The sequence below is a fragment of the Chrysochloris asiatica genome, unplaced genomic scaffold (assembly GCF_000296735.1).
Source record: "Chrysochloris asiatica unplaced genomic scaffold, ChrAsi1.0 scaffold00040, whole genome shotgun sequence".
NCBI lineage: Eukaryota > Metazoa > Chordata > Mammalia > Afrosoricida > Chrysochloridae > Chrysochloris > Chrysochloris asiatica.
In genome coordinates this window covers 20,278,429-20,299,571 of record NW_006408558.1, presented here as the reverse complement: position 1 = coordinate 20,299,571, position 21,143 = coordinate 20,278,429, and the positions used below count along the sequence as shown (strand labels likewise).

The 21,143-nt window shown below is 54.8% G+C and overlaps 5 protein-coding genes across 7 annotated transcripts; 2 read left to right on the top strand and 3 right to left on the bottom strand.

Moving 5' to 3' along the window:
* Positions 1–307: 307 nt before the first annotated feature.
* On the top strand, positions 308–4,381 carry TM7SF2 (transmembrane 7 superfamily member 2). 2 transcript variants are annotated; one of them, XM_006860945.1, is made up of 10 exons: positions 308–356; positions 817–1,013; positions 1,109–1,163; positions 1,459–1,653; positions 1,743–1,846; positions 3,100–3,219; positions 3,308–3,476; positions 3,696–3,776; positions 3,861–3,983; positions 4,221–4,381. In XM_006860945.1, the coding sequence occupies exons 1-10, from the start codon at positions 308–310 to the stop codon at positions 4,379–4,381; spliced, it is 1,254 nt and encodes a 417-aa protein (XP_006861007.1). The 2 variants fall into 2 exon arrangements, with proteins under 2 accessions (XP_006861007.1, XP_006861008.1); XM_006860946.1 differs by lacking the exon at positions 3,696–3,776.
* A 347-nt stretch (positions 4,382–4,728) lies between these two features.
* ZNHIT2 (zinc finger, HIT-type containing 2) lies at positions 4,729–5,946 on the bottom strand. The gene has a single exon (XM_006860944.1). The coding sequence runs from the start codon at positions 5,944–5,946 to the stop codon at positions 4,729–4,731; it is 1,218 nt and encodes a 405-aa protein (XP_006861006.1).
* A 3,758-nt stretch (positions 5,947–9,704) lies between these two features.
* Positions 9,705–10,851, bottom strand: FAU (Finkel-Biskis-Reilly murine sarcoma virus (FBR-MuSV) ubiquitously expressed). Its single transcript, XM_006860943.1, has 4 exons — positions 10,777–10,851; positions 10,525–10,669; positions 10,039–10,094; positions 9,705–9,870 (listed from the first exon to the last, which is right to left on the bottom strand). Exons 1-4 carry the CDS (start codon positions 10,849–10,851, stop codon positions 9,745–9,747), a joined length of 402 nt encoding a protein of 133 aa, XP_006861005.1. The 3' UTR covers positions 9,705–9,744.
* A 501-nt stretch (positions 10,852–11,352) lies between these two features.
* MRPL49 (mitochondrial ribosomal protein L49) lies at positions 11,353–14,173 on the top strand. Its single transcript, XM_006860942.1, has 4 exons — positions 11,353–11,430; positions 12,997–13,147; positions 13,803–13,927; positions 14,027–14,173. Exons 1-4 carry the CDS (start codon positions 11,353–11,355, stop codon positions 14,171–14,173), a joined length of 501 nt encoding a protein of 166 aa, XP_006861004.1.
* A 1,883-nt stretch (positions 14,174–16,056) lies between these two features.
* SYVN1 (synovial apoptosis inhibitor 1, synoviolin) lies at positions 16,057–20,620 on the bottom strand. Of its 2 annotated transcripts, none has more exons than XM_006860941.1 (15): positions 20,489–20,620; positions 20,189–20,281; positions 19,946–20,098; positions 19,776–19,824; positions 19,263–19,366; positions 18,601–18,727; positions 18,412–18,511; positions 18,273–18,338; positions 18,068–18,184; positions 17,811–17,974; positions 17,515–17,643; positions 17,254–17,427; positions 16,983–17,169; positions 16,238–16,389; positions 16,057–16,163 (listed from the first exon to the last, which is right to left on the bottom strand). In XM_006860941.1, the coding sequence occupies exons 1-15, from the start codon at positions 20,618–20,620 to the stop codon at positions 16,057–16,059; spliced, it is 1,854 nt and encodes a 617-aa protein (XP_006861003.1). The 2 variants fall into 2 exon arrangements, with proteins under 2 accessions (XP_006861003.1, XP_006861002.1); XM_006860940.1 differs by having other exon boundaries at positions 17,254–17,424.
* Between the last annotated feature and the right edge of the window lie 523 nt (positions 20,621–21,143).

Genomic DNA, 21,143 nt, shown 5'->3' with positions numbered 1-21,143 from the left:
ATTGGTCTAATAAAGATGCTTTGGCTCCTTTTGGCTCCTGCTTTAGTTTTCCCGGGGGTGGGGCTTTGAGGTTACACAGCAACGCGTGAGACCCGCCCCTAAGTGCCGATTGGCTGGTCTGCTGGGCCCAGCATGGGCCGGAGGCGGATCCACTTAAAGCTCTAGGGCCGGCTGCCCAAGATTCCACTCAGCAGAGACAGGTGCAAGCAAAGCAACCCCTGTCCTCGTCGCCACTGCACCCATCTGGGGATGGGGTGGGCTGTGCTTCCTGACAGGCCTTTGTGAGCTCCCAGACAGAGCCGAGACCATGACTCCTCAGGGCTCCCAGGCCCCGCTGGAATTCGGGGGGCCGCTGGGTAATGAGGCGTAGAGAATAGGGGGCCTAGAGCTCTGCGAGGGGGTGAAGTACGGGTGGGTACACCGAGGGGGTGGGAGAGGTGGGCAGTGCTTGGGCCGGCCAGGGTCCCAACTATGTTGACATGATCCGGAGTCAAGGGAGAACATCTAGAGAGGGAGAGTTGAACTCTGAGCGGATTCCAGCCTTGAGGCTGCAGCGCAGGGGGAGTTGTAGTGTTGGGAAACACGGGAGGGGTACAGCAAGTCAGAGGTGGGTCTTCGAGGGGACCTAGGGACCAAGATGGAGTCAGGGAAGGAGAGGGACAGACGGGGGTCCACAGATCTGGACCTTGCGGGAGCCGGCTGAGAATGAAATCTGAGGACAGGCCATGAGAATGCTGAGGGTGCCTGGGGGGGTCGTGGGAACTTGGGAGCCGACGCCCAAAGCAATCAGCCCCTGTCTTTGTCTCCCTGCTCCAGGCGCTGCGTCGCTGATGGTGCTGCTCCCTGTCACCATGCTCCACCTGCTCCTGGTAGCGGGCTCGGAGCCGGCAAGACTCTTGGGCCCGCCCCCCTACCTACCGGGACTGGAAGAGCTGTGGAGCCCGCAAGCGCTGTTGCTGTGGCTTGCCTGGCTCGGCCTGCAGGCGGCACTCTACCTACTGCCGGCGCGCAAGGTGTGGGCTCCGCTGGTCCACAAGTGCGGGTCGGGGTAGGGGATCGGTTAGGAGAAGGCACCCCAACCCTTATCAGAGGCTTCATGTATCTGCAGGTGGCTGAGGGGCAGGAATTGAAGGACAAGAGTCGCCTGCAGTACCCCATTAACGGTACCTGGATGACGGGTCCTTTTTGTGGGGTTGCGTGAGTGGTGGTGGGGCCCTACGCCAAAGGGGGCATCCTTAGAAACTGGCGCCCCACCCCCACCAAGCACAGCTCGAGATGCTGGCTGCCCGCGCCCCCCCCCCCCCATGCAACATCCCACTTACTGCTCCCCTGGGCCCAAGCAGTGGCTGGTTGACTGTCAAGGCCAAGGTGGCCGTATAATGGCTTGGGATGAGGTGTGTTGTGGGGGAGGGGAAGGCGGAGGTGCGCCGCCCCCTGGCTCACTGTGTGGTGGCTCAGGTTTCCAGGCCCTGGTGTTGACTGCCCTGGTGGTGGGCCTGGGGGTGGCAGTCGGGCTACCCCTGGGGACGCTCCCTGAAATGCTTCTGCCCTTGGCGTTCGCCTCCACCCTCACTGCCTTCGTCTTCAGCCTCCTTCTGTATCTGAAGGCTCTGCTAGCACCTGCCTCCGCCCTGGCACCTGGGGGAAACTCAGGTGAGAGGAGTCCCAGTGGGGAGACGATGGAGGCCGGTGGGGCCTTCCATCCGCACTTTCACCCCCTTCCCCCGTGATTCTCTCTCCAGGCAATCCCATTTATGACTTTTTCCTTGGACGGGAGCTCAACCCGCGCATCCGTTACTTGGACTTCAAATATTTCTGCGAACTGCGGCCTGGCCTCATCGGCTGGGTATGCCAGACTTGGCTGAGTGGTGGGAGAGGGGCAGTACTTGGACAGGTCAGGGTCCACACTGTGCTGACACGGATCATTCATTCATTACACAATATTTGTTGCACTCACCATTTGCTTTAGGCTCTAGGTACTGGGACAAAAGAGAAAATACAGGTACAGACCATTAAAAAACAATTGTTCTCATGTAGCCTACATTTTAGTGGGAAAGAGAAAAAAATAAAGTCAGATAGTATGTCAGAACATGAATAAGTGTTATTAAAAAAAAAAAAAAATACTGCCGTGGGGGCAAGAGAGCAAGTGCCAGTTTAAATAAAGCCATCAAGGGCAGACTATGTCGCAGGAAGAAGAGAGTGGTCATATGTTGCTTGCTGGGGCCAGGTCTCTGCAGTGTTGGTATTGGTTATGTGCCATGGAGTTGGCTCTGACTCATAGCGACCCTGAATAGGGTTTCCAAGGCTGTAAATCATTATGGGAGCAGAAAGCCTCATCTTTCTCATACGGAGCAGCTGGTAAATTCAAATTGCTGACCTTTCGGTTAGCAGCCCACCTCGTAATCCACTACGTTTATCAGAAGCAAGAATTGAGCACCCTCTGAAACGTGACTGCTGGCCTTGACAGCACTCCATCCATGTTCTTTAGCTACCTTCACTCCAGCTGGATTTTAGCCAAGATTTCCCAAAAGCCTTTTGGCTCAGGTCTTTCACATAACCCTGGAAATGACCTCATGGAGAAGTGGGAGGAGCCAGGTGCCCACGGCAGATATGGATTCCAAGTTGGTGGTGGACTTTCAGGACTATTTCCTCCTAAAATGACTGAGGGATAGGAGAGGTAAAGTAAGGACTGCACCAACCCCGGTGACAGTTAAAGGATGTGCTCAGAACTGGCTGGTTCCCAGCGAACCATCCCAGAGCACGTATCATGCGCCCAAGGCACACTGCCTAGCTCTTCCCAGGCATGATCCCCAATTTCCTCATGGGGTGGACATGCTAGGCTTTGGAGAGGGTAAGTGACCTGCCCAAGCAGTGAAGCTGAGATTGAAAGCCTGGTCAGCACTAACTCTGGAGGCTTGGGTTTCCAACTTCTCTCCCAGAAAAATGGGCTGTGAGTACACACCCGCAGAGGCAGCTATCACAGTCCCAGTGCCCTGGTCAGTGACAGAGAGTGACAGCTGAGAAGGGATGAGGCTGACTGCTGCCACCTCACTGCAGACAGCCTGGGGACAGACTGCCCTGTCTTCCCCACCCCCTCAGGTCCTCATCAACTTGGCCCTGCTGGTGCAGGAGGCGAAGCTGCGCGGTAGTTCTTCACTGGCCATGTGGCTGGTCAATGGCTTCCAGCTACTCTATGTGGGTGATGCTCTCTGGCACGAGGTGAGACTGGAACTGGCTAGAGGTGGTGGGGAAGATGTCTAAGGACTGCCTGGGGATTAAATGGTGCCTCTGGGTCCTGTTCCTGCAGGAGGCCATCCTTACCACCATGGACATCACACATGATGGGTTTGGCTTCATGCTGCTCTTTGGGGACATTACCTGGGTACCCTTCACCTACAGCCTGCAGGCCCAGTTTCTGCTGCACCACCCGCAGGCCCTGGAGCTGCCCATGGCCTCCGCCATCTGCCTCCTCAATGGTCAGTCTGCAAGGGGCAGCAGGCTGGGCCCACCATTCACCTCCTTCATTCACTGTGTCTGTCCAGCACTCACTAAGGGGGCATTAGTGATTCTCTAAAGCCAGGGGCGAAATCCTGGGTCTCCAGGTGGACTGCCTGTGGCTGAGGACAAGGGCAGGTGTACGATCAGGGTCAGGCAGAGACTATGACCCTGACCACCTTACCCACTTGTTCCCCCAGCCACTGGATACTACATCTTCCGCGGGGCCAATTCCCAGAAAAACACCTTCCGAAAGAATCCTTCTGACCCCAGAGTGGCTGGTAAGCTGGGCCTCTATGGTGCCGCGGGTAAGGCAAGACATCTGGGCTTCCTGAGGGCACCCAACTTTACCTGTCTTTCCCCAGACCTGGAGACCATCTCTACAGCCACAGGGCGGCAGCTGCTGGTGTCTGGGTGGTGGGGTATGGTCCGCCACCCCAATTACCTTGGAGATCTCATCATGGCCCTGGCATGGTCCCTGCCCTGTGGTGAGTGGGTTGGGTGGGTGGGTGAGGACAAAGGTGCAGTGGAGCCCACAGGATGCCTCATCTGGGTGTGGAATGGAGAACAAAGGGGCACCCCTGTGAAGGGGTTAGTCAGGGTGCATGGGGCAGGGGCAGAGGCTTCCACGCCAGCTTGGCAGTGACAGTGAGCCCTCGGGTGTGGACACCTTTTGAACTGATGGGGCTGGCTGGGTGGGCTTTGTGATCACCTGCTCCCCACAGGGACCTCCCACCTGCTGCCCTACTTCTACCTCCTCTATTTCACTGCTCTGCTGGTGCACCGGGAGGCCCGGGATGAGCGGCAGTGCCTGCAGAAGTATGGTCTGGCTTGGCGGGAGTACTGCCGGCGTGTGCCTTACCGCATCCTGCCCTACATCTACTGAGGCCTTACATCTGGTGAGGCTCACCCATCCACCAGCATCCACCCGGGCTCAAGGCTCTGACAACCACCAGAGGCCAGAGGAGGCGGGGATGAACAGCCTCAGAGAAAAGGTGGTTTGGAGAAAGGAAGGAAAAATGGAGCCAGTGCCCCAGAACGGATTGAAGTAGGCAGGATTGTTCTTGCCCTTTGGATAAACGTCTCGAACCTTTTCTGGTGCCGCTTTACTCCAGTTCTGGGGCTGGGCTGTGTTAACTGTCTGGATCAGGTCTGACTAAGGCAAGAGTCTGGAGTTAAGTGGGGCAACAGGGCAGACCAGTCACAGCTTTATTAATGCCAACAAGTCCCCTTTTAACCAGGTAGCTCTTCAATGAGAGTCCTCCGGGGTGGTGGCACGGGGCCGCCCCAGAGCCGCTCCATCTCGCCAGTGAGGGCTGCCATTTCCTCCGCGGCCACAGCGCAGGCTCGGTGGGCCCTGGCGCAGTCTAGAGCCAGGGGTGTGAGGGCCGCCTCGTTTTCGTTGGTCCAGGCTAGCAGGAATTGGCACTTCTTTCGGGCCCGGTATAGGTGATGCCGCTCTTCTGCGGCCACGGCCTGTTTCCGGGTCGTGCCCAGGATCTGTGCCAGGTGTCCCAGCGCTGCCAGCGTGTAGCCTTTCTGATTGGCTGGGCCTTCCCCCATCAGGATTCGGGCGGCCTCATGCATGGCACCTCGTGTACCCAGGGGTCCTGGCGGGTGTTCACCAGCCTCCAGCACATGGATTGCAGCCTGCAGGGCTTCCTCAGTAGAGGCGAAAACTTGCTGGGCGCCCAGCGCCCCAGAAACACTGAGCAGTGTGGCACAAAAGTCGGGGAGCAACGCCTGGTCCCCGCCGTGGTACAGGGCCAGCGTGTGCGCGTAGGCGAACAGCACGTTGGGCAGCTGGAAGCGCACGAGCGGCGAGACCGGGCTTCGGCTCAGGTTGGCCAGCGCAGGGATGCGGGTGGGCACAGTGGGCGCGTCTGTCCCCGGGGCGTCTCCGTGAACCGTCTCTGCGGCCTCGGGCTCCCCAGCGGTGGCTGATTCCTTCGCGGGTTCCGACGGCGTCCTCGAAGGGCCAGGATCCAGCTCTGCGGCGTTACTGCCCGATGTGTCGTCTTCCAGCTCCTCCAGAAGCCGCGGCTCGGATACGCGGGCCCACCACCATGGCCGCCACGGAGGCAGTAGCCGCCCGGCCTCACCGCGGCTCAGCAGCTGCTCGAAGGCTGCTTTCTCGGCCGGGGTCAACCGTTCCCAGAGGTCTGAAAGGCCGCCGGGCGCTGGGCCAGGGTTGAGGCCTGCTTCCTCTGGCTCATCCTCGGTCTCCTGTTGCTGACGCAGCCGGCGTAGGGCGCTTGCCAGGCGGCTGGGCGAGGAGGTGCGGCCGCGGAGCTCGCCTAGCACCTGGTCACGGTAGAAGTCTTCGGCGCAGCTGCCATGTGCTCGGTAGCAGCGCAGCGAACAGTAGGGCACATTACAGCGCGGGCAGGTATAGCGCGCCGGCTGGGTCTCCCCGACCGGGCAGAAACCACAAGGCCCGGTCGGTTCCATGGCAACTGGCACAGCCAGCGAGCTGCGAAAGCACAGGACCGGTAACTCGAAAACTTCCGGCGCGTCTTCAGTTACTTCCGGCGCGTCTTCGGTTACTTCCGCCTCTTTGCGGGAGCGACGCTGTGTTTAACCAGAAGTCTCTCGGCTATTCCCGTCAGCCAAACCCCACCCATCGCTCAAATGTTTGGGCAGGCGCAGACGCAGGCGTGAAGTACGAACTCCGCCCCGGGCCCGATAAGAATCCCGGCCTTGACGGCAATGCTTAGGCAAGCCGGAAAGAATCTTCCAGCGGACCTACAGACTCCCTGTTGGTTGCGCTGTAACGTGTACCCCAAATTACCTGAAACTACAGCTTTAGTAGGGACCTCTGGTAGCGTAGGTTGCGAATCGGGCTGCGAACCGTTAGGGTCAGCAGTTCGAAACTACCAGCTGTTCTGCGGGAGAAAGATGAGGCTTTCGGCTCCTGTAAAGATTTACAGCCTCGGAAACCCTGTACAGGGTCGCTATGAGTCGGAACCGACTCCACAACACATAATAACAGCTGCAAGGTCGGCGTTTCAAACTCACCGCTTCTCAAAAACCCTAGAGTGTTACTATGAGTTGGTTGGAACCAACTCGAAGAAGGCACTTAACGGTGGCGCTGTAGGGTAAGCACTGGACTTATAAGGTCGATGGTTCAAACCCACCAGCTGCTCCTTCGAAACTCTATGCAAGGTTGCTCTGAGTCGGAATCCACTGATGGCACTTAACCCTTTTAACTGGGCCAGAACTATGGGAGTTTAAGATGAGATGCAGCCATTCACTGAACACAGCTTTGGATCGATGGGTTCAGTCATGGCTGATGGATCAAAGTTGGAAAAGACCCGAATTTATAAGATCGGTGTTCTTATATGCCATGGAGTTGGCTTCGACTTATAGCGACCTTGTGTACAGATTGTGGGTTTGAACTGCTGACCTTGTGGCTCTCAGTCCAGTGCTTATCCTACAGCACCGTACCAGGACAGTAACTGGAATGGGACAAATTACAGGTCGAAGGTCTGAAATGGGATTCAGAAGAGGCACAGTAAGCTTTTTCAGGACTAGATTATTGCCAGAACTATGAAGAGTGACACACATTCAAATATGTCATTGGTGGGTCTTTGACCTGAGCGCCAGTTTCTTTGTAGAGATTTGGCTGCTACGTAATGTACACATTGCCCTTGTTTTCTAAGATGGTTCCAGCAAGACTTCTACTTGTAATCTTTTTCAGTTCCTTACCATTCTGGTTGGTAGTTAGGCACCATCAAGTTGGTTCCCACTCAGTGACCCTATGCACAACTATTTGGTACACCCATGTTTTACCAATTTGGTCTGTTAATGGCTTCCACTTCAAGGGCCATGACTGGGAAGAACCAGTTTGAAGCTCTGCTTAATAGCATACAAATATTGAGGCAATTGTTGAGGATTAAAGTCCAGATGGAAACACCTGAGCTCAACCTGGTTAGATTGGGAACACACCCTCCCTTCAGTAAAAAAACAATTACTTAGTATCTGAGCTCCTGTTTGAGTTCCTACTTTAAACTCTTATGTCTTCTCATTAAATACTACAATTGTTCACTTAATTGAACTCCATACTGGGCACTAAAAATACAACGAATAAATGAGATGGCCTAAAGGAGCTCTGGTAGCGTAGTGGTTACAAATCGGGCTGTGAACCGCAAGGGAGAAAGATGAGGCTTTCTACTCCCGTAAAGATTTACAGCCTCGGAAACCCTGTACCGGATAGTTATGAGTTGAAACTGACTCCACAGGACATAACAACGGAACTTAAAAAAAGCTCTCGTAGCATAGTGGTTACAAATTGGGCTGAGAGCCTTAAGGTCAGCAGTTTGAAACTACCAGCTGTTCCGCGGGAGAAAGATGAGGTTCTCTGCTCCGGTAAAGACTTACAGCTTCGGAAACCCTGTACAGGGTTCGCTATGAGTCAGAACCGACTCCACGGCACATAACAACAACAACAACGGCACTTAAAGAGTGGGGCCATTAACTGTGCCAAGCATTGAAGACTTCTTCCATGGCACTGGCTGAATGTATGTCCTGAATGTTTTCTTCCTTCTTACTCCAAACCCAATCCCACTTAACATTTGTCTCCAAAAGAACTGGCTACGGGTCACCTATTTCAATACCAAAATGTGAGTGAAGTTACCTTTCAAATCCATTTATTTACATCCACTGTACTGGAGGTCTAAGCCATCCCCTCACCTGGAGGTTCTTAACTGGTGTTTCAGCACCTTACTGCTTTAACTTTCTTGCATACCTTCCAGGAAATCAGGGAAAATAATTAAACAAGTCAAATCACTTCAGCCCTGTGCTTTGAACCCTTCCATAACCTTCTATTGTGGTGATGTGCCATGGAATTGGAACCGAGTATCAACCTTATTCAGGGTTTCCGAGGCTGTAAATCATTACGGGCGCAGTATGCCTCATCTTTCTCCCGTGCAACAGCTGGTAGTTTCAAACTGCTGACTTTGAGATTAGAAGCCGGATTCGATTCGTAACCACTAAGCTACCAGAGCTCCTTGTTGTTAAGTGCCATTGAGTCGTTTCTGACCCATAGCGACCCTGTATAGGGTTTCCAAGGAGCAGCTGTTGACTTTGCAGTTCAAACACTTTGCAGTCTGACACATTAGCCCACAGCACCACACCAGGACTCCAGAGCTGCTTGTAGTTGGGAGTAAACTCCAAGCTCTTCTCTGTGGCCACCCTCTTCTACTGGCCTCTACCTTTGCACACGTTTCTTGTGGTTATTCATGTTTTTCATCCCAGCATCCTACTTACTTTCTTTGAAGCTATTAATACAGATAACTACTTTGTTCCCATTTTCTCCACAAGAATCTAAATTCCAGAGGGCAGGGATTGTGTTTGTTAGCACTTAACAATATGCTAGGTATTGCTCTAAGCACTTTGCATCCTTTATTTAACCCTCACAACCGAGTCTGAAGAGATTTCATGAGTTAGCTCAAGGTCATACAACCAGGTTCAAACACAGGCAGTCCAAGTCTAGAGTCTAAGGTCTTTACCGTTGCGTCCTGACATGTGATATCCCAAGCAGCAGCAGATTCAAAACCTGTAGTTGAAGGGACAACTGTGGCCAGAGAGAACTTAGCCCAAGAGAAACTCTATGGTGAAACAATCAACTACCCAGAGATGGCTCTGTTTAGGTTAACAAGGCCTATGAGCCAATCATGGACACACAAACAAGGTCACCCATCAACAAGGTGCTAGTGTCATCAGATACCACAGCTTGCAATGCTGACTCCACCAAGCTCACAGATGAACCCAGTTCCAAGGACCAAGCTAGATCAGGGTTTCCTGATCAATTCCACACTCTCAAGTTAGGTGGTATCTGGAGTTTCCCTCACTCTCCATCGGAACAGCTCTGGTTTCTCAGAATTCCCTTGTAGCTTCTTTCCTCCAGACAACAGGATTCTGGCATTGCCTAACTCAACACCCCCAAGAAACTCAATGAAGCCTCATTGTTGTTAAAGGACACACCACCCAGACGCCCTACCACCCCCATTGCTGTTGCTAAGTGTTTCAAAAGTTGGTCCTGACTCATAGTGACTCTGTATAGGGTTGCCAAGGAGCAGCTGGTGAGTTTCAACTGCCAACCTTGCAGTTTAAACTGATCTTGCAGTCGAGTGCATTAACCTGCATACCAGGACTATCTCCCCTAGGAGCCCTGCAAATGAAGATGAAACAAACATATGGCTGGGGCAAAATGGCTGTATTAGAGGCAAACCAACATCACAAAGGACTTTAAGAATTGGCATTGGGACCCTTCTTCTTGCCAAAGGTGGGCACAACATTGACAAAACGTCGGTTGTACTGCATCCGCCGCTTGGCCCGGCCAGTCTTCTTCTTCTTCTTCTCCTGTTTAGCCACCTAAAAAAGGATTGGGTTGATTAGATCCTGGTTGACATCTTTTGTGGTACTTTTCCCTCAGGCTGAATTCCCAGAAAAGATTAGGCAGACAGGGCAAGAAAGTGCTTTAGTTTAGCTATGACAGGAAATGACCAAGTTCACGAGATACCATCCTAGATGCTTTCTTACCTTGGGAGTCTGACCTCTCACTTTCCCAGCACGAGCCAGGGAACCATGGACTTTGCCTGTGGTGGAAAACAAGGACAGCAAGCAGTTAGGAGAGCAAAGACTCTGTCCTCCCTCAACTCCTGCCTTTAGGGGGAAATTGGGGCCAGCAAGACATAGAAGGAAACTGTAGAGGTTTGACCTGTGTCTAAAAATATGCTAGGGTGGCCCATTCTGGGGTTTCACGTCAGGATTTTGCAGCCCCTGATTTTAAATACAAACTGGAAAGTGCCTTAGAGAGCTGGTCAGACCTCCTGGTTTTTGTGGGGAAACCGGGAGACAAAGTTTCTGACAAATGGTTGACCTAAAACTACATTCTGGCTCAGTCACCAATGAATCTGTGAGGCAAATAGATGACACTGTGGGTACGCCACAGGAATGACACTAAGCTTTCAGAAGTACACTCAGGAGTCCACAGGCAGTTCAGAGGTCACCCCAATCCCAGCTCACCTCCAAGCATGCGGCCAGCTACTTCCAGAGTGGTCAGAGCCTCCAGCCCACACTGGCCCAGGGTGGCTTCATCCTCCAGGGGTGTGCCTCTCAGGAGCACAACCTGATCTTCCGGGGCGATACCCTCCAGCGAGGCCACATGAGCCTATGGAGAAAAATGAGGCTCGTAAGCTTTCCAGTGGGGTCGGCGGTCGGGGCATGGCCATGAGAACACGAGCGGAGAGAGTTCAGGGGGGTACTACGCAGCCTTACCTTGATCTGAGCGACCGTCTCCTGGCCAGTCACCTCAAGGGTGTGTAGTTCCTGGGCGCGGACAAAGAGCTGCATGACTACGACTAAGAGAAGAAAGAAGGATCATAAGAAAAGAGAAAAAATGCTTTAGACGAGTAGGTTGGGGAATGGATGGCAGGTCGCAGAAGATCGTGAGGTGGTCTGGGTTTCACGTGGAGAAGGCCGAGCATGCTGGGGAGGTCGGGAGGGAAGCCCCTATTCTTCCGCTTTCTCCGCGTCCACTGAGCTCGCAGCCAACCTGCCACTAAGTCCCCCGGATCCAGCTGTGGCCCAACTCTTACCTTGAAAGGCAGACGCTGCTGCGACTACGGCGAAGATGGAGCCGAGAAAGAGGAAGGAGCAGGAGCGCGCACGTTCTAACAGAGTACGGCGTGTTACGTCACTGCCGAGCGACTACGCGCGATCCTTATATACCGCTCACGGCCGTGTTGGTCACGCCCCTTTAATGTGTTCTTCCGGTCCCAGGAGACTCGCGAGGGAAGGGGTGGGAGCAGGTGGGTTGCGCGCGCAGAAGGCTAGTGTTCGCGATAGGCAAACATGGCTGCTATCGTTTTCAGGGTTGCGCTCCGGAGCTGGAGAACCGGCGCTCTGCCGGGTTGCGGGCTGCGGCACCTGGTGAGTGCGGCTGAACCTGGAGTTGAGGGCAGACGCCTGGGTGTGAGGCTCGCTGTTATTAGTTGTCACCCTGAAATCTGCGTCCCTCTTCCGGTTTGATTAAGTTTAGGTGTCACAAATTGAGAAGGAAGGTGGCAGGGTCTGGATCCTGATTTAGAATGTGGAGATTGGAACCAAGCAGGAGGGCAGCCCGGGTTACTCAGAACTGCTTCGTCTTTCTAGAGGGAAACCGTTCCACAGTGTAGGAACCGACCTCAGATTATTGGTCACACTTATGAAAACCCAGGGCTCTTGATATACACAGGCCACTTTATTCTCTTTTCTGCTGTCGTTATAACCCCCTAACCTTTCAGACGCTAGAGTATCTCTTGGGAGAAGTGTCCAAAAGAATCTTTGAACTGAAAGGATGGGAGGACACATCGATTTAATAACTGGAACTGCCATCATACGGTTTTCAAGGCTGTAAATGTTCATGGATAAAGACGACTAGATCTTTGTCCAGCTAAAAAGACCGGTGGGTTTGAACCACTGACCACGTGTTTAATGTTATTGTTAAGTGCCGTGGAGTCTATTTCAACTCAGCGACTCTGTATAGGCTTTTCAAAGAGTGGCTGATGAGTTGCAGTTCAAACCGACCTTGCTGTCCAGTGCTAATCCTACAGGCCTTGAGTGTTTAACCGCTTCGCCACCAGAGCTCCTAAATAAACAACAAAACAACCCCACTGCCAACGAGTCGATTCTTAAAAGATTGAGCAGAACTGCTCCCGAGACTGTAAATCTACCCAAAAGTAGTCAGCTTTACCTTTCTCCTGGGGAGCAGCTGGTGGATTCCAACTATCAACTTATTGGTTAGGTAGGTGTCAGCCCAAAGTTTAACCCACCACACGACTAGGACTCCTGTTAAGTGCTGCCGAGTGGGTTCCAACTCCTAATGACCCTGTGTACAATTTCTATGGAGCCGCTGGCTGGTTATTCTTCAGCACCACACCAAGACTCCACCAGGACCCCTTAGTGTTGTGTGCTGCCTAGCCGATTCTCACTCATATTGACCCTGTATAGAGTTTCCAAGGAGCAGCTGAGTTTCACCCGCCGGCCTTGTGGTTCAAAACTGACCTTGTGGTCTAGTGCTTTATCCCATAGCGCCATGCCAGGACCCCTAGGTAGTGTTAGAAAAAAAAAATTTTTTTTCAATGCTGTAATCTTTCTTGGAGGAGTTCTGGTAGCGTAGTGGATATGAATTGGGTTGTGAACCTTGAGGTCAGCAGTTAGAAACTGTTCCGTGGGAGAAAGTTGAGGCTTTCTGCTCCAGTAAAGATTTACAGCCTTGGAAACCCTGTACAGGGTCACCAGGAGTTGGAACCAACTCCACAGCACGTAACAACAATCTTTCTTGGATGTAAAAAGGGATAATAAAATACTCTAATTTGTGTTGTACGAATGAGGTGAAAACAATGCCTGTTTTCCTTCTCCACTTACTAATATCCCATCCGTCCTGTGATGGGTAGGTGGGTGGTGTGTCAGAGTGGCTAATACAGAGACATGTTTTTTGTGTGTGTTTTGCCTCAGAGCCAAATTCAGGGGTCACCTGATTACCCTAGCTTCGTGGAATCTGTGGATGAATACCACTTTGTGGAGCGCCTGTTACCCCCTACCAGCATCCCAGAGCCCCCAAAGCATGAACATTATCCCACTCCCAGTGGCTGGCAACCTCCACGAGGTGAGAATGGCTTGAAGGCTGAGGGCAGCACCCTTCCTAGTGATCTTTCTCCCCCACTGGCAGCTGAGACTCTGGACTCCCCAGTGGGTTCAGGAATAGCATGTGTCACTAGTACCCATGCACACTTTGGGCATGGGGACCTTCCCAAATGGGGGAAAATGAAGCATATTGCGAAGAACTTGGTCCCCTCCCCCCAGTGGGCCATGTACCATTCATTGAGAGCACTAGCTTGGGAGTCAGGTAGTTCAGGGTTGGGATTTGGCTCTATTTCCCAACTTCACATTTTACAAAATGGAGTTACCTGTTTGCCACAGAATGCTCTTGGTGTATAGCCAGCATGTGGTTGGTGTTCAGTGCATGTAAATTCCTATTCCTTTGTTCCTTTGTTTTCAGTCTTTCTCCAACCCAGCAGAGAAAGGCAAAGATGGCCTCCAGAGGGGGGTCTGAAGACTCAGAGGCCATGGCCCTGGCTTCATTTCTTCCACTTCATAAATACATAATGAGCATCTATTTGTGCCAGGCTCTGACCTAGGCATGGCAGCCCTGGTGTGGCCTAGTGGGGTGCACTGATCCTCTGACCTCAGAGGGATAGGGATCTTAGATGAGGTAAGAGGCTCAGGAAGTGTTGGCTTATTGATGCCCCTCTCTGTCACAGACCCCCCACCCAACCTGCCCTACCGTGTGCAGCGCTCTCGGATGCATAACATACCAGTCTACAAAAACATCACACATTGTAACCGCCAGACGACTGTGATCCGAAAGGTGGAGGGGGACATCTGGGTAAGTGGGTGGGTGGTGTTCAGGGCAGAGTGAGCAGGTGTCGAGACTGGGACCACCTTCCCTGTCCTCTAGAGGCCTGATTGGTGGTTTTTCCCTCAGGCCCTGCAGAAGGATGTGGAGGATTTCCTCAGCCCGCTGCTGGGAAAGAAGCCCATCACTCAGGTCAATGAGGTGACGGGGACCCTACAGGTCAAAGGCCACTTTGACCAGCAGCTGAAAGGCTGGCTCCTGGAGAAGGGTTTCTGAAGCCCAGCTGAGCACCCTGCACAGGGGCCCTCTACAGACAAGTCCAGGGAGTGCTGGGGGACGGGATGGATGCTGTTGGGACAGGGATAGAGAGACATGGGTCTACAGTCTGTGAAGGCCCAGGGGCCTCAGGGTCAACTTTGCTGGTAAATGGAGAACTGGGACCTAGCCCTTCTGTTCAGGTTCCTGGATTGGGGAGGGCTATTTACATTGAAGACCCACCAGGAACAGCTGAGCTACTGGGGGTAGCTGTCCTCTCCTCTACTGTGACCTGTTCCTGCTGGAGGGATAGTCTACCTACTGTAGCACAGGGCAGGCCCGTCCTGAGCTCACTGCTGTAGATGTTCCGCACATGGATCCCCTGGCCAGGAAGCTGGTGTCCCTGTTCCAATCCATAGTAGGGCCTGACACCTTTCCAGGATCTTGGACACAGAATCTCCAGCATGTTGAATTGTCTGCTTTGGTTGGCCTGACCTCTAGGAGATGCTAGAGTTCCAGGCGCCCAGCACGAGGTATCCCTGTGGTTCCCTATTGCACCCCAAGCCAGCTAGTTTTCACATTTGCCCAAAGTGCTGTTTCAGCCTCACCTACCCCAGCTCATCCCAGCATCCAACTGACTCAGACAGTTCAGATCTTGACTGTCCTACTTGTTCTCTGACCTAAGGTTAATTAAGTTCTCTGGAATTACATAGTTCATGCAAAAACTAGGCATATCTGTATTAGTTTAGACAGCGATGTGCAGTCTCATCTCAGCAAGGAATCGGAGCCTGTGATAATAGCCCCACCGGTTGTTAATGCAAGTTTTTATTTGGCCGTATATACATTTAAGCTATTAAAATTTGTACAATATTTACAAATTAAATAATCAACTGAAACTGTCTCCAGCAACTCTTGTAACACAAAACCAAGAGGGGAAAAAAAAAAGACGGGTGGACAGGCCTGGGGTCTTATGGTCCCCTCCCTGGTCTGGAGCCTTTTCTAAACTGGAAAGACCCCAAGCCTGGCATTCCTGTTCCTCCTTCCTGGGGTCAAGCATTCAAATTCAAAATACAACATTTAAGCCAAAAGACACTAGGCAGGAAGACTTTCAATTCTTCTCAACTCAGAAGTCCTGCAGGCTTGAGAAGTGACCTTCCTCTGATGCTGGACTTTGCAGTGGTTCTGGGCATGTGTGCACTGGTCCTCAGCCTGCTAGGAGGCTGGGCAGTGGCTGCTAGAGACCAGGTTAGTTTCCGTGGGTCATCAGAGAAGCAGCCTGGGAAGAGGGGCCTGGGGGAGAGAAGGGGCAGGGTCCCACAGTGCTGCCCACCTGCCCCCAGGCACTTCTTTCCCTGAGTTGTGTGGTTGCCAGTAAGACACACGGAAATGCCACGGGGCACATGGGCCACCCCAAGGGCTTTCTGGGGAGACGGGCAAGGAGAGGAAATTGGTACCAGTCTTGGTGGCCTGCCTCCAGCCCCCCTGGAGTCCACACTGAGGAACAGGAGCTAATACTGTTGGGCACTGCAGTGTGCTGGCACACACAAGTCAGGTTTGGAGGGGCTGCCCCTTCTCCCAAAAGAGGGGTATGGTGGAAGAAGGCTTCCCAGGGACTGAGCCTTTCTTTCTGCCCTCACTGCCCAGCTAGGCCCAGCAAAACACAGGGCTGAAAACAGGAGGGGAGGGCTCAAGGTCCCCATGGCTGCCAGGAACTGTTTGCCTGGAGACTCAGCTGGGAACTCGGGCCTCTCTCTGTTCAGCTAGGGGGGCTGTGCCTCCTGAGCTCGGGGGTTACTTCTCCCTGTTGCAGACAGAGAAGGAGCTGGCACTTGGTGGCAGGACACGTCCCAGCGAGGGCTGCTCTAGAGAGCGGGGGGAGGGCAGGGGCTGGGCCTGGGGCAGTGTCAGTGGGCAACAGGGGACTCCAACTTTTGTAGGCGGCGGCGGCGGAGCTCTGCTGCATCAGGCTCCCCGTCTTCAGGCAGCTCCTCTGTGCCCAAGGACTCCGGAGCTGGGGACAAGGATGTCAGAAGTGGAGCCTGAAGAGTCCCTCACTCCACCTGCCTGGGGGCTGGCCATACCTACCTGGAGGCTTTTCCGGCTCAGGGGAGGAAGGGGAGGCTCCTGGGGATGGGGTGGTAGCCTCGGAACTGGGGACACTTGTGGAGACAGCAGCAGCCGCAATGCTTGAGGCAGCTTCCTCAGTGGGGTTGACTGAAGTAACAGGCCGGGGGGGCCTAGGAAAAGGAGAGAGTTGGGCGTCATCTTGGCATCCCAGGCCAGGTGGATTCTCCCAGGCCTGGATGAGTCTGGCCCTGCTGAAGCCAACTGCCAGTAGACACTGGGAACGGGCACAGATGGGACTCCCAGGGGGGTGATTCGAGGGCGGAGTGGCTGCGGAGCACCAGCAGTGAGCTGTCTCAGGGCAGTGGCCTTGTTCACCATCAGCTGCAGTCTTCACTCGGGTTAATGGATCCCATTGAATTAGTATTCACAGCTCAGCCGCAGCTCCAGGCTGCTTGGTCACAGCATACACGGGACTCTTGGCCTTTCAGATCACAGCCAGTGAGTGAGGGGATCAGAACTAGGTCTCGGGCCAGGTGGCCTCATTCCAGGGAGAGTGTCTCCATATGGCAGGGGTGTTCCCTGATGAACCGTGAGGTACTGGGAGCCTGAATAACGTGACTTCCGAAGAACATGACTCCAGACCAGCATCCCAAAAGCCACCGTGCCCACTTTCCATCCAGACATGGTTTCTGGGGTGGGGGAAGGAAAGGCACCAGGGTCTTTAAGTGCTCCGAGACCCTGAACGCTGTATGCTGTGACGCACCCGAGAGAGGCAAGCACAGTGAGGTACTGGTTGATCTGCAGCATGGCGGCGTCCAGCAGTGTGTGGATGTTGCGCAGGCTTTGCAGCCGGGCCTCCAGGTGTTGCCGCTCGTGGCCCTCCAGAGCTCGTAACTCCTCGGGGGTCAGCCCAGCAAAGCCCGCAGGGGGCACAGGCATTGGGGGAAAAGCTGGGGAGAGGTAGAGGCTCAGCCTAGCTGCTGGGCCTGGCAGCCCCTCCCCCTCCAGGGCAGCCTGAGGACAGCCCAACTTACCAAAGGGTGGAGGCAGGGGCATAGCCATCCAGGGGGGTGGGAAGGGGAAGCCTGGGGCTGGGGCAGCCTCAGGGACAGGGACGGAGCCGGGTGCCGGGGTGGAAGCACCAGCAACAGTGGAGCCAGCAGCTGTGGTTGTGGCTGCTCCTGCTCCGTTGGGCCGAGTCAGGGCTGCTAAAGAACAGCAACTAGTGAGTGAGCGCTGCGGGGCCTCTGGGTCCATCCCCTCCCCCTCATGGCCACAGCACCCAAAAGGCTTACCTGGACTCGTGGATGGGGGGGCCACTGCCTCTCCTGAGCTGGGAGGAGGCGGGACAGGTGGGAAGGGGCCCATTGGGGGCCACAGTGGGAACATGCCTGGAGGAAAGGGGGGCAGGAGGCCCTGGGGGACTGCGGAGAGAGGAGGGCCAGCATCAACATGGGACAAACCCCACTCAGGAAGTGGGACTGCACGGGATTGCCACCCTCCCTTCTAGTCTGCTCACCCCTCTCTCCCTCACCGTTAACTGCTAGAAGGGGCAAGGACTGTATCCCATTCACAAAATAGGGGTACTCACAGTTGGGGGGCTGGGGCAGGAGTGGTGGGGGGTGGGGGGCAGGAGGTGGCCCTTGGTCCGCAGGCTCAGGGGGCGGCGGTGACTGGACTGGCAGTGATGCCCGGAGAACGTCCATGCGGCAGGTAGGGCAGGTCTGCTGCCGCTGGAACCAGGAACGCAGGCAGCTGGTGTGAAGGCCGAGAGCAGGCAGGGTCAGCAGGTCACCAGAGGCTGCATCCCAGGCTGGGCCTTGATGTGGACTCCCCCTGATCACCCACCTGGTGTGGAAAATGTGGCCGCAAGGGAGCCTCTTGGCACCAGTCACCATCTCTTCTCGGCAGATGATGCAGACATTGTCCATTGCCTGCAGTTCCTCGGGGGTGGCATCTGGATACCTGGTCATGATGGGGACATGTTGGGGCCAGAACTGCAGGCAGGTGGACCCAGGATGGCCACGGAAGTTACCATGACAGGTCCACTTACAGTGTATTCATGTTGCGGATAGCTCGGCGAGACATGATGGCATCTGTCACAGCTTTCTTGAACTGCCTGAAAAGACAGTTTGAATGAAAGAAGCGGGAGAGGCCAGGTGGGGGTGGGGGTGGGGCAGGACTGGGCTCACCTCATGGCCAAGTACATGGGCCGGATGGCAAAGAGTGGGAAGGTATGCACCTTGATCATGATGGTCATGAAGGCCATGTACAGCAGAACCTTGATGAAGCCTGGAAGGTGGGGGGTGCAGAGGGCAGAGGTCATGGGTCTGGGAAGCAGAGCCTGGGACACTGGTCCAGGTGGGGCCCTGATTCCTCACCTGTGAAGAGCTCCGTGTAAAGCATGTACACGGCCTTGTTGTCCCAGGGGTTCTCGCTCTGAAGGTCCACGGAGTGCAGCACGTACTTGATGAAGATGGTGAGCACCATAGTCATCAGGATGGCGTACTAGCGGGAGGGGGGGCATGAGCACACTGCCCCCGTTCCACCCATGCTCCACCAGGGTACAATGGCTACGGGCACAGGCTCTGGAAACAGCCAGCCTGAGTTCTAGCTCCCCCACTTTCTAGCCGGTAGGACTTTTTGGTCCCCCACTGGACCTCTCTCATCTTTAGTTTGCGTGTCTAATTAAAAGAAACAAGGCCAGTGCTCAATACAGGGCCTGGCACATGGTAAGCACATAAAAGAAAGCCAACAGACATGAGCACATGAGGTCTCTCCTCTCTGAATTCTGTCAGGGGCACGCCTCCCCGGTGTCTCTCCAGCTAACTCCCTCCTGCTCAGTAAGAGTTAGCCCCCCTGAGCATCCAGGCCAGGGCTCCTCCTCTGTACCACCCCTCTGTGTCTTCCCCAATTACTCAGCAGTGAGCCTGTGGGCCAGGGCTGGCCACCAAAGAGGTGCCCAATTAAGAACTTGTTGGGTTATTCAAGGCACACAGTGTCACTTCAGGTTTGTTCCTTTGGCCTCCCAAGACAGTTTTACCTCAAAGCCAAACACCAGCTGCACAGAGGCCCCACGGGTCAGGATGCTGTGATAGGCGTGGCTGACGAAGAGGAAGTCCAGGATACCCAAAAGGAACATGAGCGCTGTGGGGAGCCCCCCGAGTGGGGGCAGGGGGTAGGATCAGCTCAGGGTCTAACAGTCATTGCTTACTCTAAGACAGTCCCCACCCCAAGTCTACCGCCGGACCCTACAATGGTGGTCACACTCCACCAAACTCAGCCCCTTGAGAACTCCAGTTCTGCCTGAGGGCAGCCCAAGCTCCAGGTGAGCAGAGCTGAGAGCCCAGGCAGTTGAGAAGCCCTGGAGTGGAACAGGGCAGAGGCATGCAAAGTAACGTCCCAAATTATCCTTCCTGTACAGCTGTGGGCCCAGGGGACAGCCTGTGTTTTGGGGTACAGGCCCACAGTTCGTGACTTCTCCCAGCCTAATTCTCCATGCATGTGCCCTCCTCCCTGCAGCCCCCTCCCCTCACTTCCTGAGAATCTCACTCACAGACAATTCGGCAGTGAAAGAGCCAGGAGATGTTGGGACTGCGTTCCATCTGAGGCAGAGCAAAGGGGCCTGTCAGGGAAGCTGGGGTTCATGGCACCTCCCTATGCCAGCCATCCCACAAACACTCCCTGGTTTCTCTCTGGTCCAGAGCTGCCCTTAACCAGACTCACAAAGTCCACGCGGTCCTCAGCCAACCAGTGGAAACACTTGAGAAAGAGGAGGAGAGTGAAGAGCGCAACAAAGCGGGGGCTGAAGTCGTCCCGGAAGACAGTGAAGGCCAGACAAGTCTCAGTGACGGCGTACCAGGATCTCTCCAGGAGGTGCTGGGGCCGAGGCAGGGAATGCTGTGGGACCAATGTTCCGCCTGCCCAGCCACTCCCTGCCCCTCACCTTTGGGGGTGTCACCAGCTTACCTCCATCTCTGCCGCTCTTAGCTGCCCAAAGAACACCTTGCCCATCACTTTGCCCAAAAGGAAGACAAGGACAAAGGCCTGGATGTACAGGACCTAGGGGTGGGGAAAGGCTCTGGTTTGAAGCCACTTTCTGCTTTCCACTGCTTGGAGCTCTGTACTCAGGAACTCCCCCACTACCCCATCACCATTTACTCAACAAAGTTCAACAGCTGGTGGCTACTTTCTCCCTCTCCCGCTTACCTGCCCTCAAGCCCCTCCCCATCCCAGGCCGGCTCCTCCCCTCCGGGTGCTAGAACTCACGGCCATGCTGGGGCTGGACTTGGTCAAGTACACCACCGTGGGGTAAAACTGGTGCTTGAGGTAGTAGGCATGAGCCACCACGGCCCCGGTCAGGGCCAGGCTGGCGGCCATCATGACTGCGGTGCGGAACATTGCCCTGGCCCGGAGACCTAGGTGGGGGGCAAGGCGGGCAGGTAACTTAGATGACAGCCACAGAGCGCCAGCCAGGTACAGTAGCTGGCACACATGTTAACATGAAGGAGAAAGATACATTTCCTTTCATCCGCCCACATAGGACTAGCATACGCTGCCCAGTCCCCCGAAGCGACACTGGTGACTGGCAAGGGTTAAGTGATCGTACTGACGCAAGGACTGGCACCTGGGCCAGTCTAGTTTCAAATCAAGGGCTCTTTCCACGCCTCCTGCCAAGTCGCCTCCTTTGGGGCGCCGATGAGGAAAGGCCGCCGCGCTCAAGGAGGAGGAAACTGCCGGCGCTGACCCTCAAGCGAAGGGGCTGGAGAGGGAGGCGGAAACGCGGGGTACCGGGAAGGAGACGCAGGCCGGCCGGCCGGCAGCGGCACCAGTGACAGCTCCGCCAGGGTGGGCAGCTCGGACGAGCGTCCCGCAAGTGGGCGGGGTATATCAGCCTGGAACCCTGGCTTCGCCACCAACCCAG

Coding starts and splice junctions, on each gene's coding strand:
- FAU (XM_006860943.1), bottom strand. CDS start 10,851: ATGCAGCTCTTTGTCCGCGCCCAGGAACTACACACCCTTGAGGTGACT. Junction 10,670..10,776: donor AGACGGTCGCTCAGATCAAG/GTAAGGCTGCGT, acceptor TTTTCTCCATAG/GCTCATGTGGCCTCGCTGGA. Junction 10,095..10,524: donor AGCTGGCCGCATGCTTGGAG/GTGAGCTGGGAT, acceptor TTTCCACCACAG/GCAAAGTCCATGGTTCCCTG.
- TM7SF2 (XM_006860945.1), top strand. CDS start 308: ATGACTCCTCAGGGCTCCCAGGCCCCGCTGGAATTCGGGGGGCCGCTG. Junction 1,654..1,742: donor GGCACCTGGGGGAAACTCAG/GTGAGAGGAGTC, acceptor TTCTCTCTCCAG/GCAATCCCATTTATGACTTT. Junction 3,220..3,307: donor GTGATGCTCTCTGGCACGAG/GTGAGACTGGAA, acceptor CTGTTCCTGCAG/GAGGCCATCCTTACCACCAT.
- SYVN1 (XM_006860941.1), bottom strand. CDS start 20,620: ATGTTCCGCACCGCAGTCATGATGGCCGCCAGCCTGGCCCTGACCGGG. Junction 19,367..19,775: donor CTTTCACTGCCGAATTGTCT/GTGAGTGAGATT, acceptor GGCTCCCCACAG/CGCTCATGTTCCTTTTGGGT. Junction 18,512..18,600: donor TTACACGGAGCTCTTCACAG/GTGAGGAATCAG, acceptor CCCACCTTCCAG/GCTTCATCAAGGTTCTGCTG.
- ZNHIT2 (XM_006860944.1), bottom strand. CDS start 5,946: ATGGAACCGACCGGGCCTTGTGGTTTCTGCCCGGTCGGGGAGACCCAG.
- MRPL49 (XM_006860942.1), top strand. CDS start 11,353: ATGGCTGCTATCGTTTTCAGGGTTGCGCTCCGGAGCTGGAGAACCGGC. Junction 11,431..12,996: donor GTTGCGGGCTGCGGCACCTG/GTGAGTGCGGCT, acceptor GTTTTGCCTCAG/AGCCAAATTCAGGGGTCACC. Junction 13,148..13,802: donor TGGCTGGCAACCTCCACGAG/GTGAGAATGGCT, acceptor TCTCTGTCACAG/ACCCCCCACCCAACCTGCCC.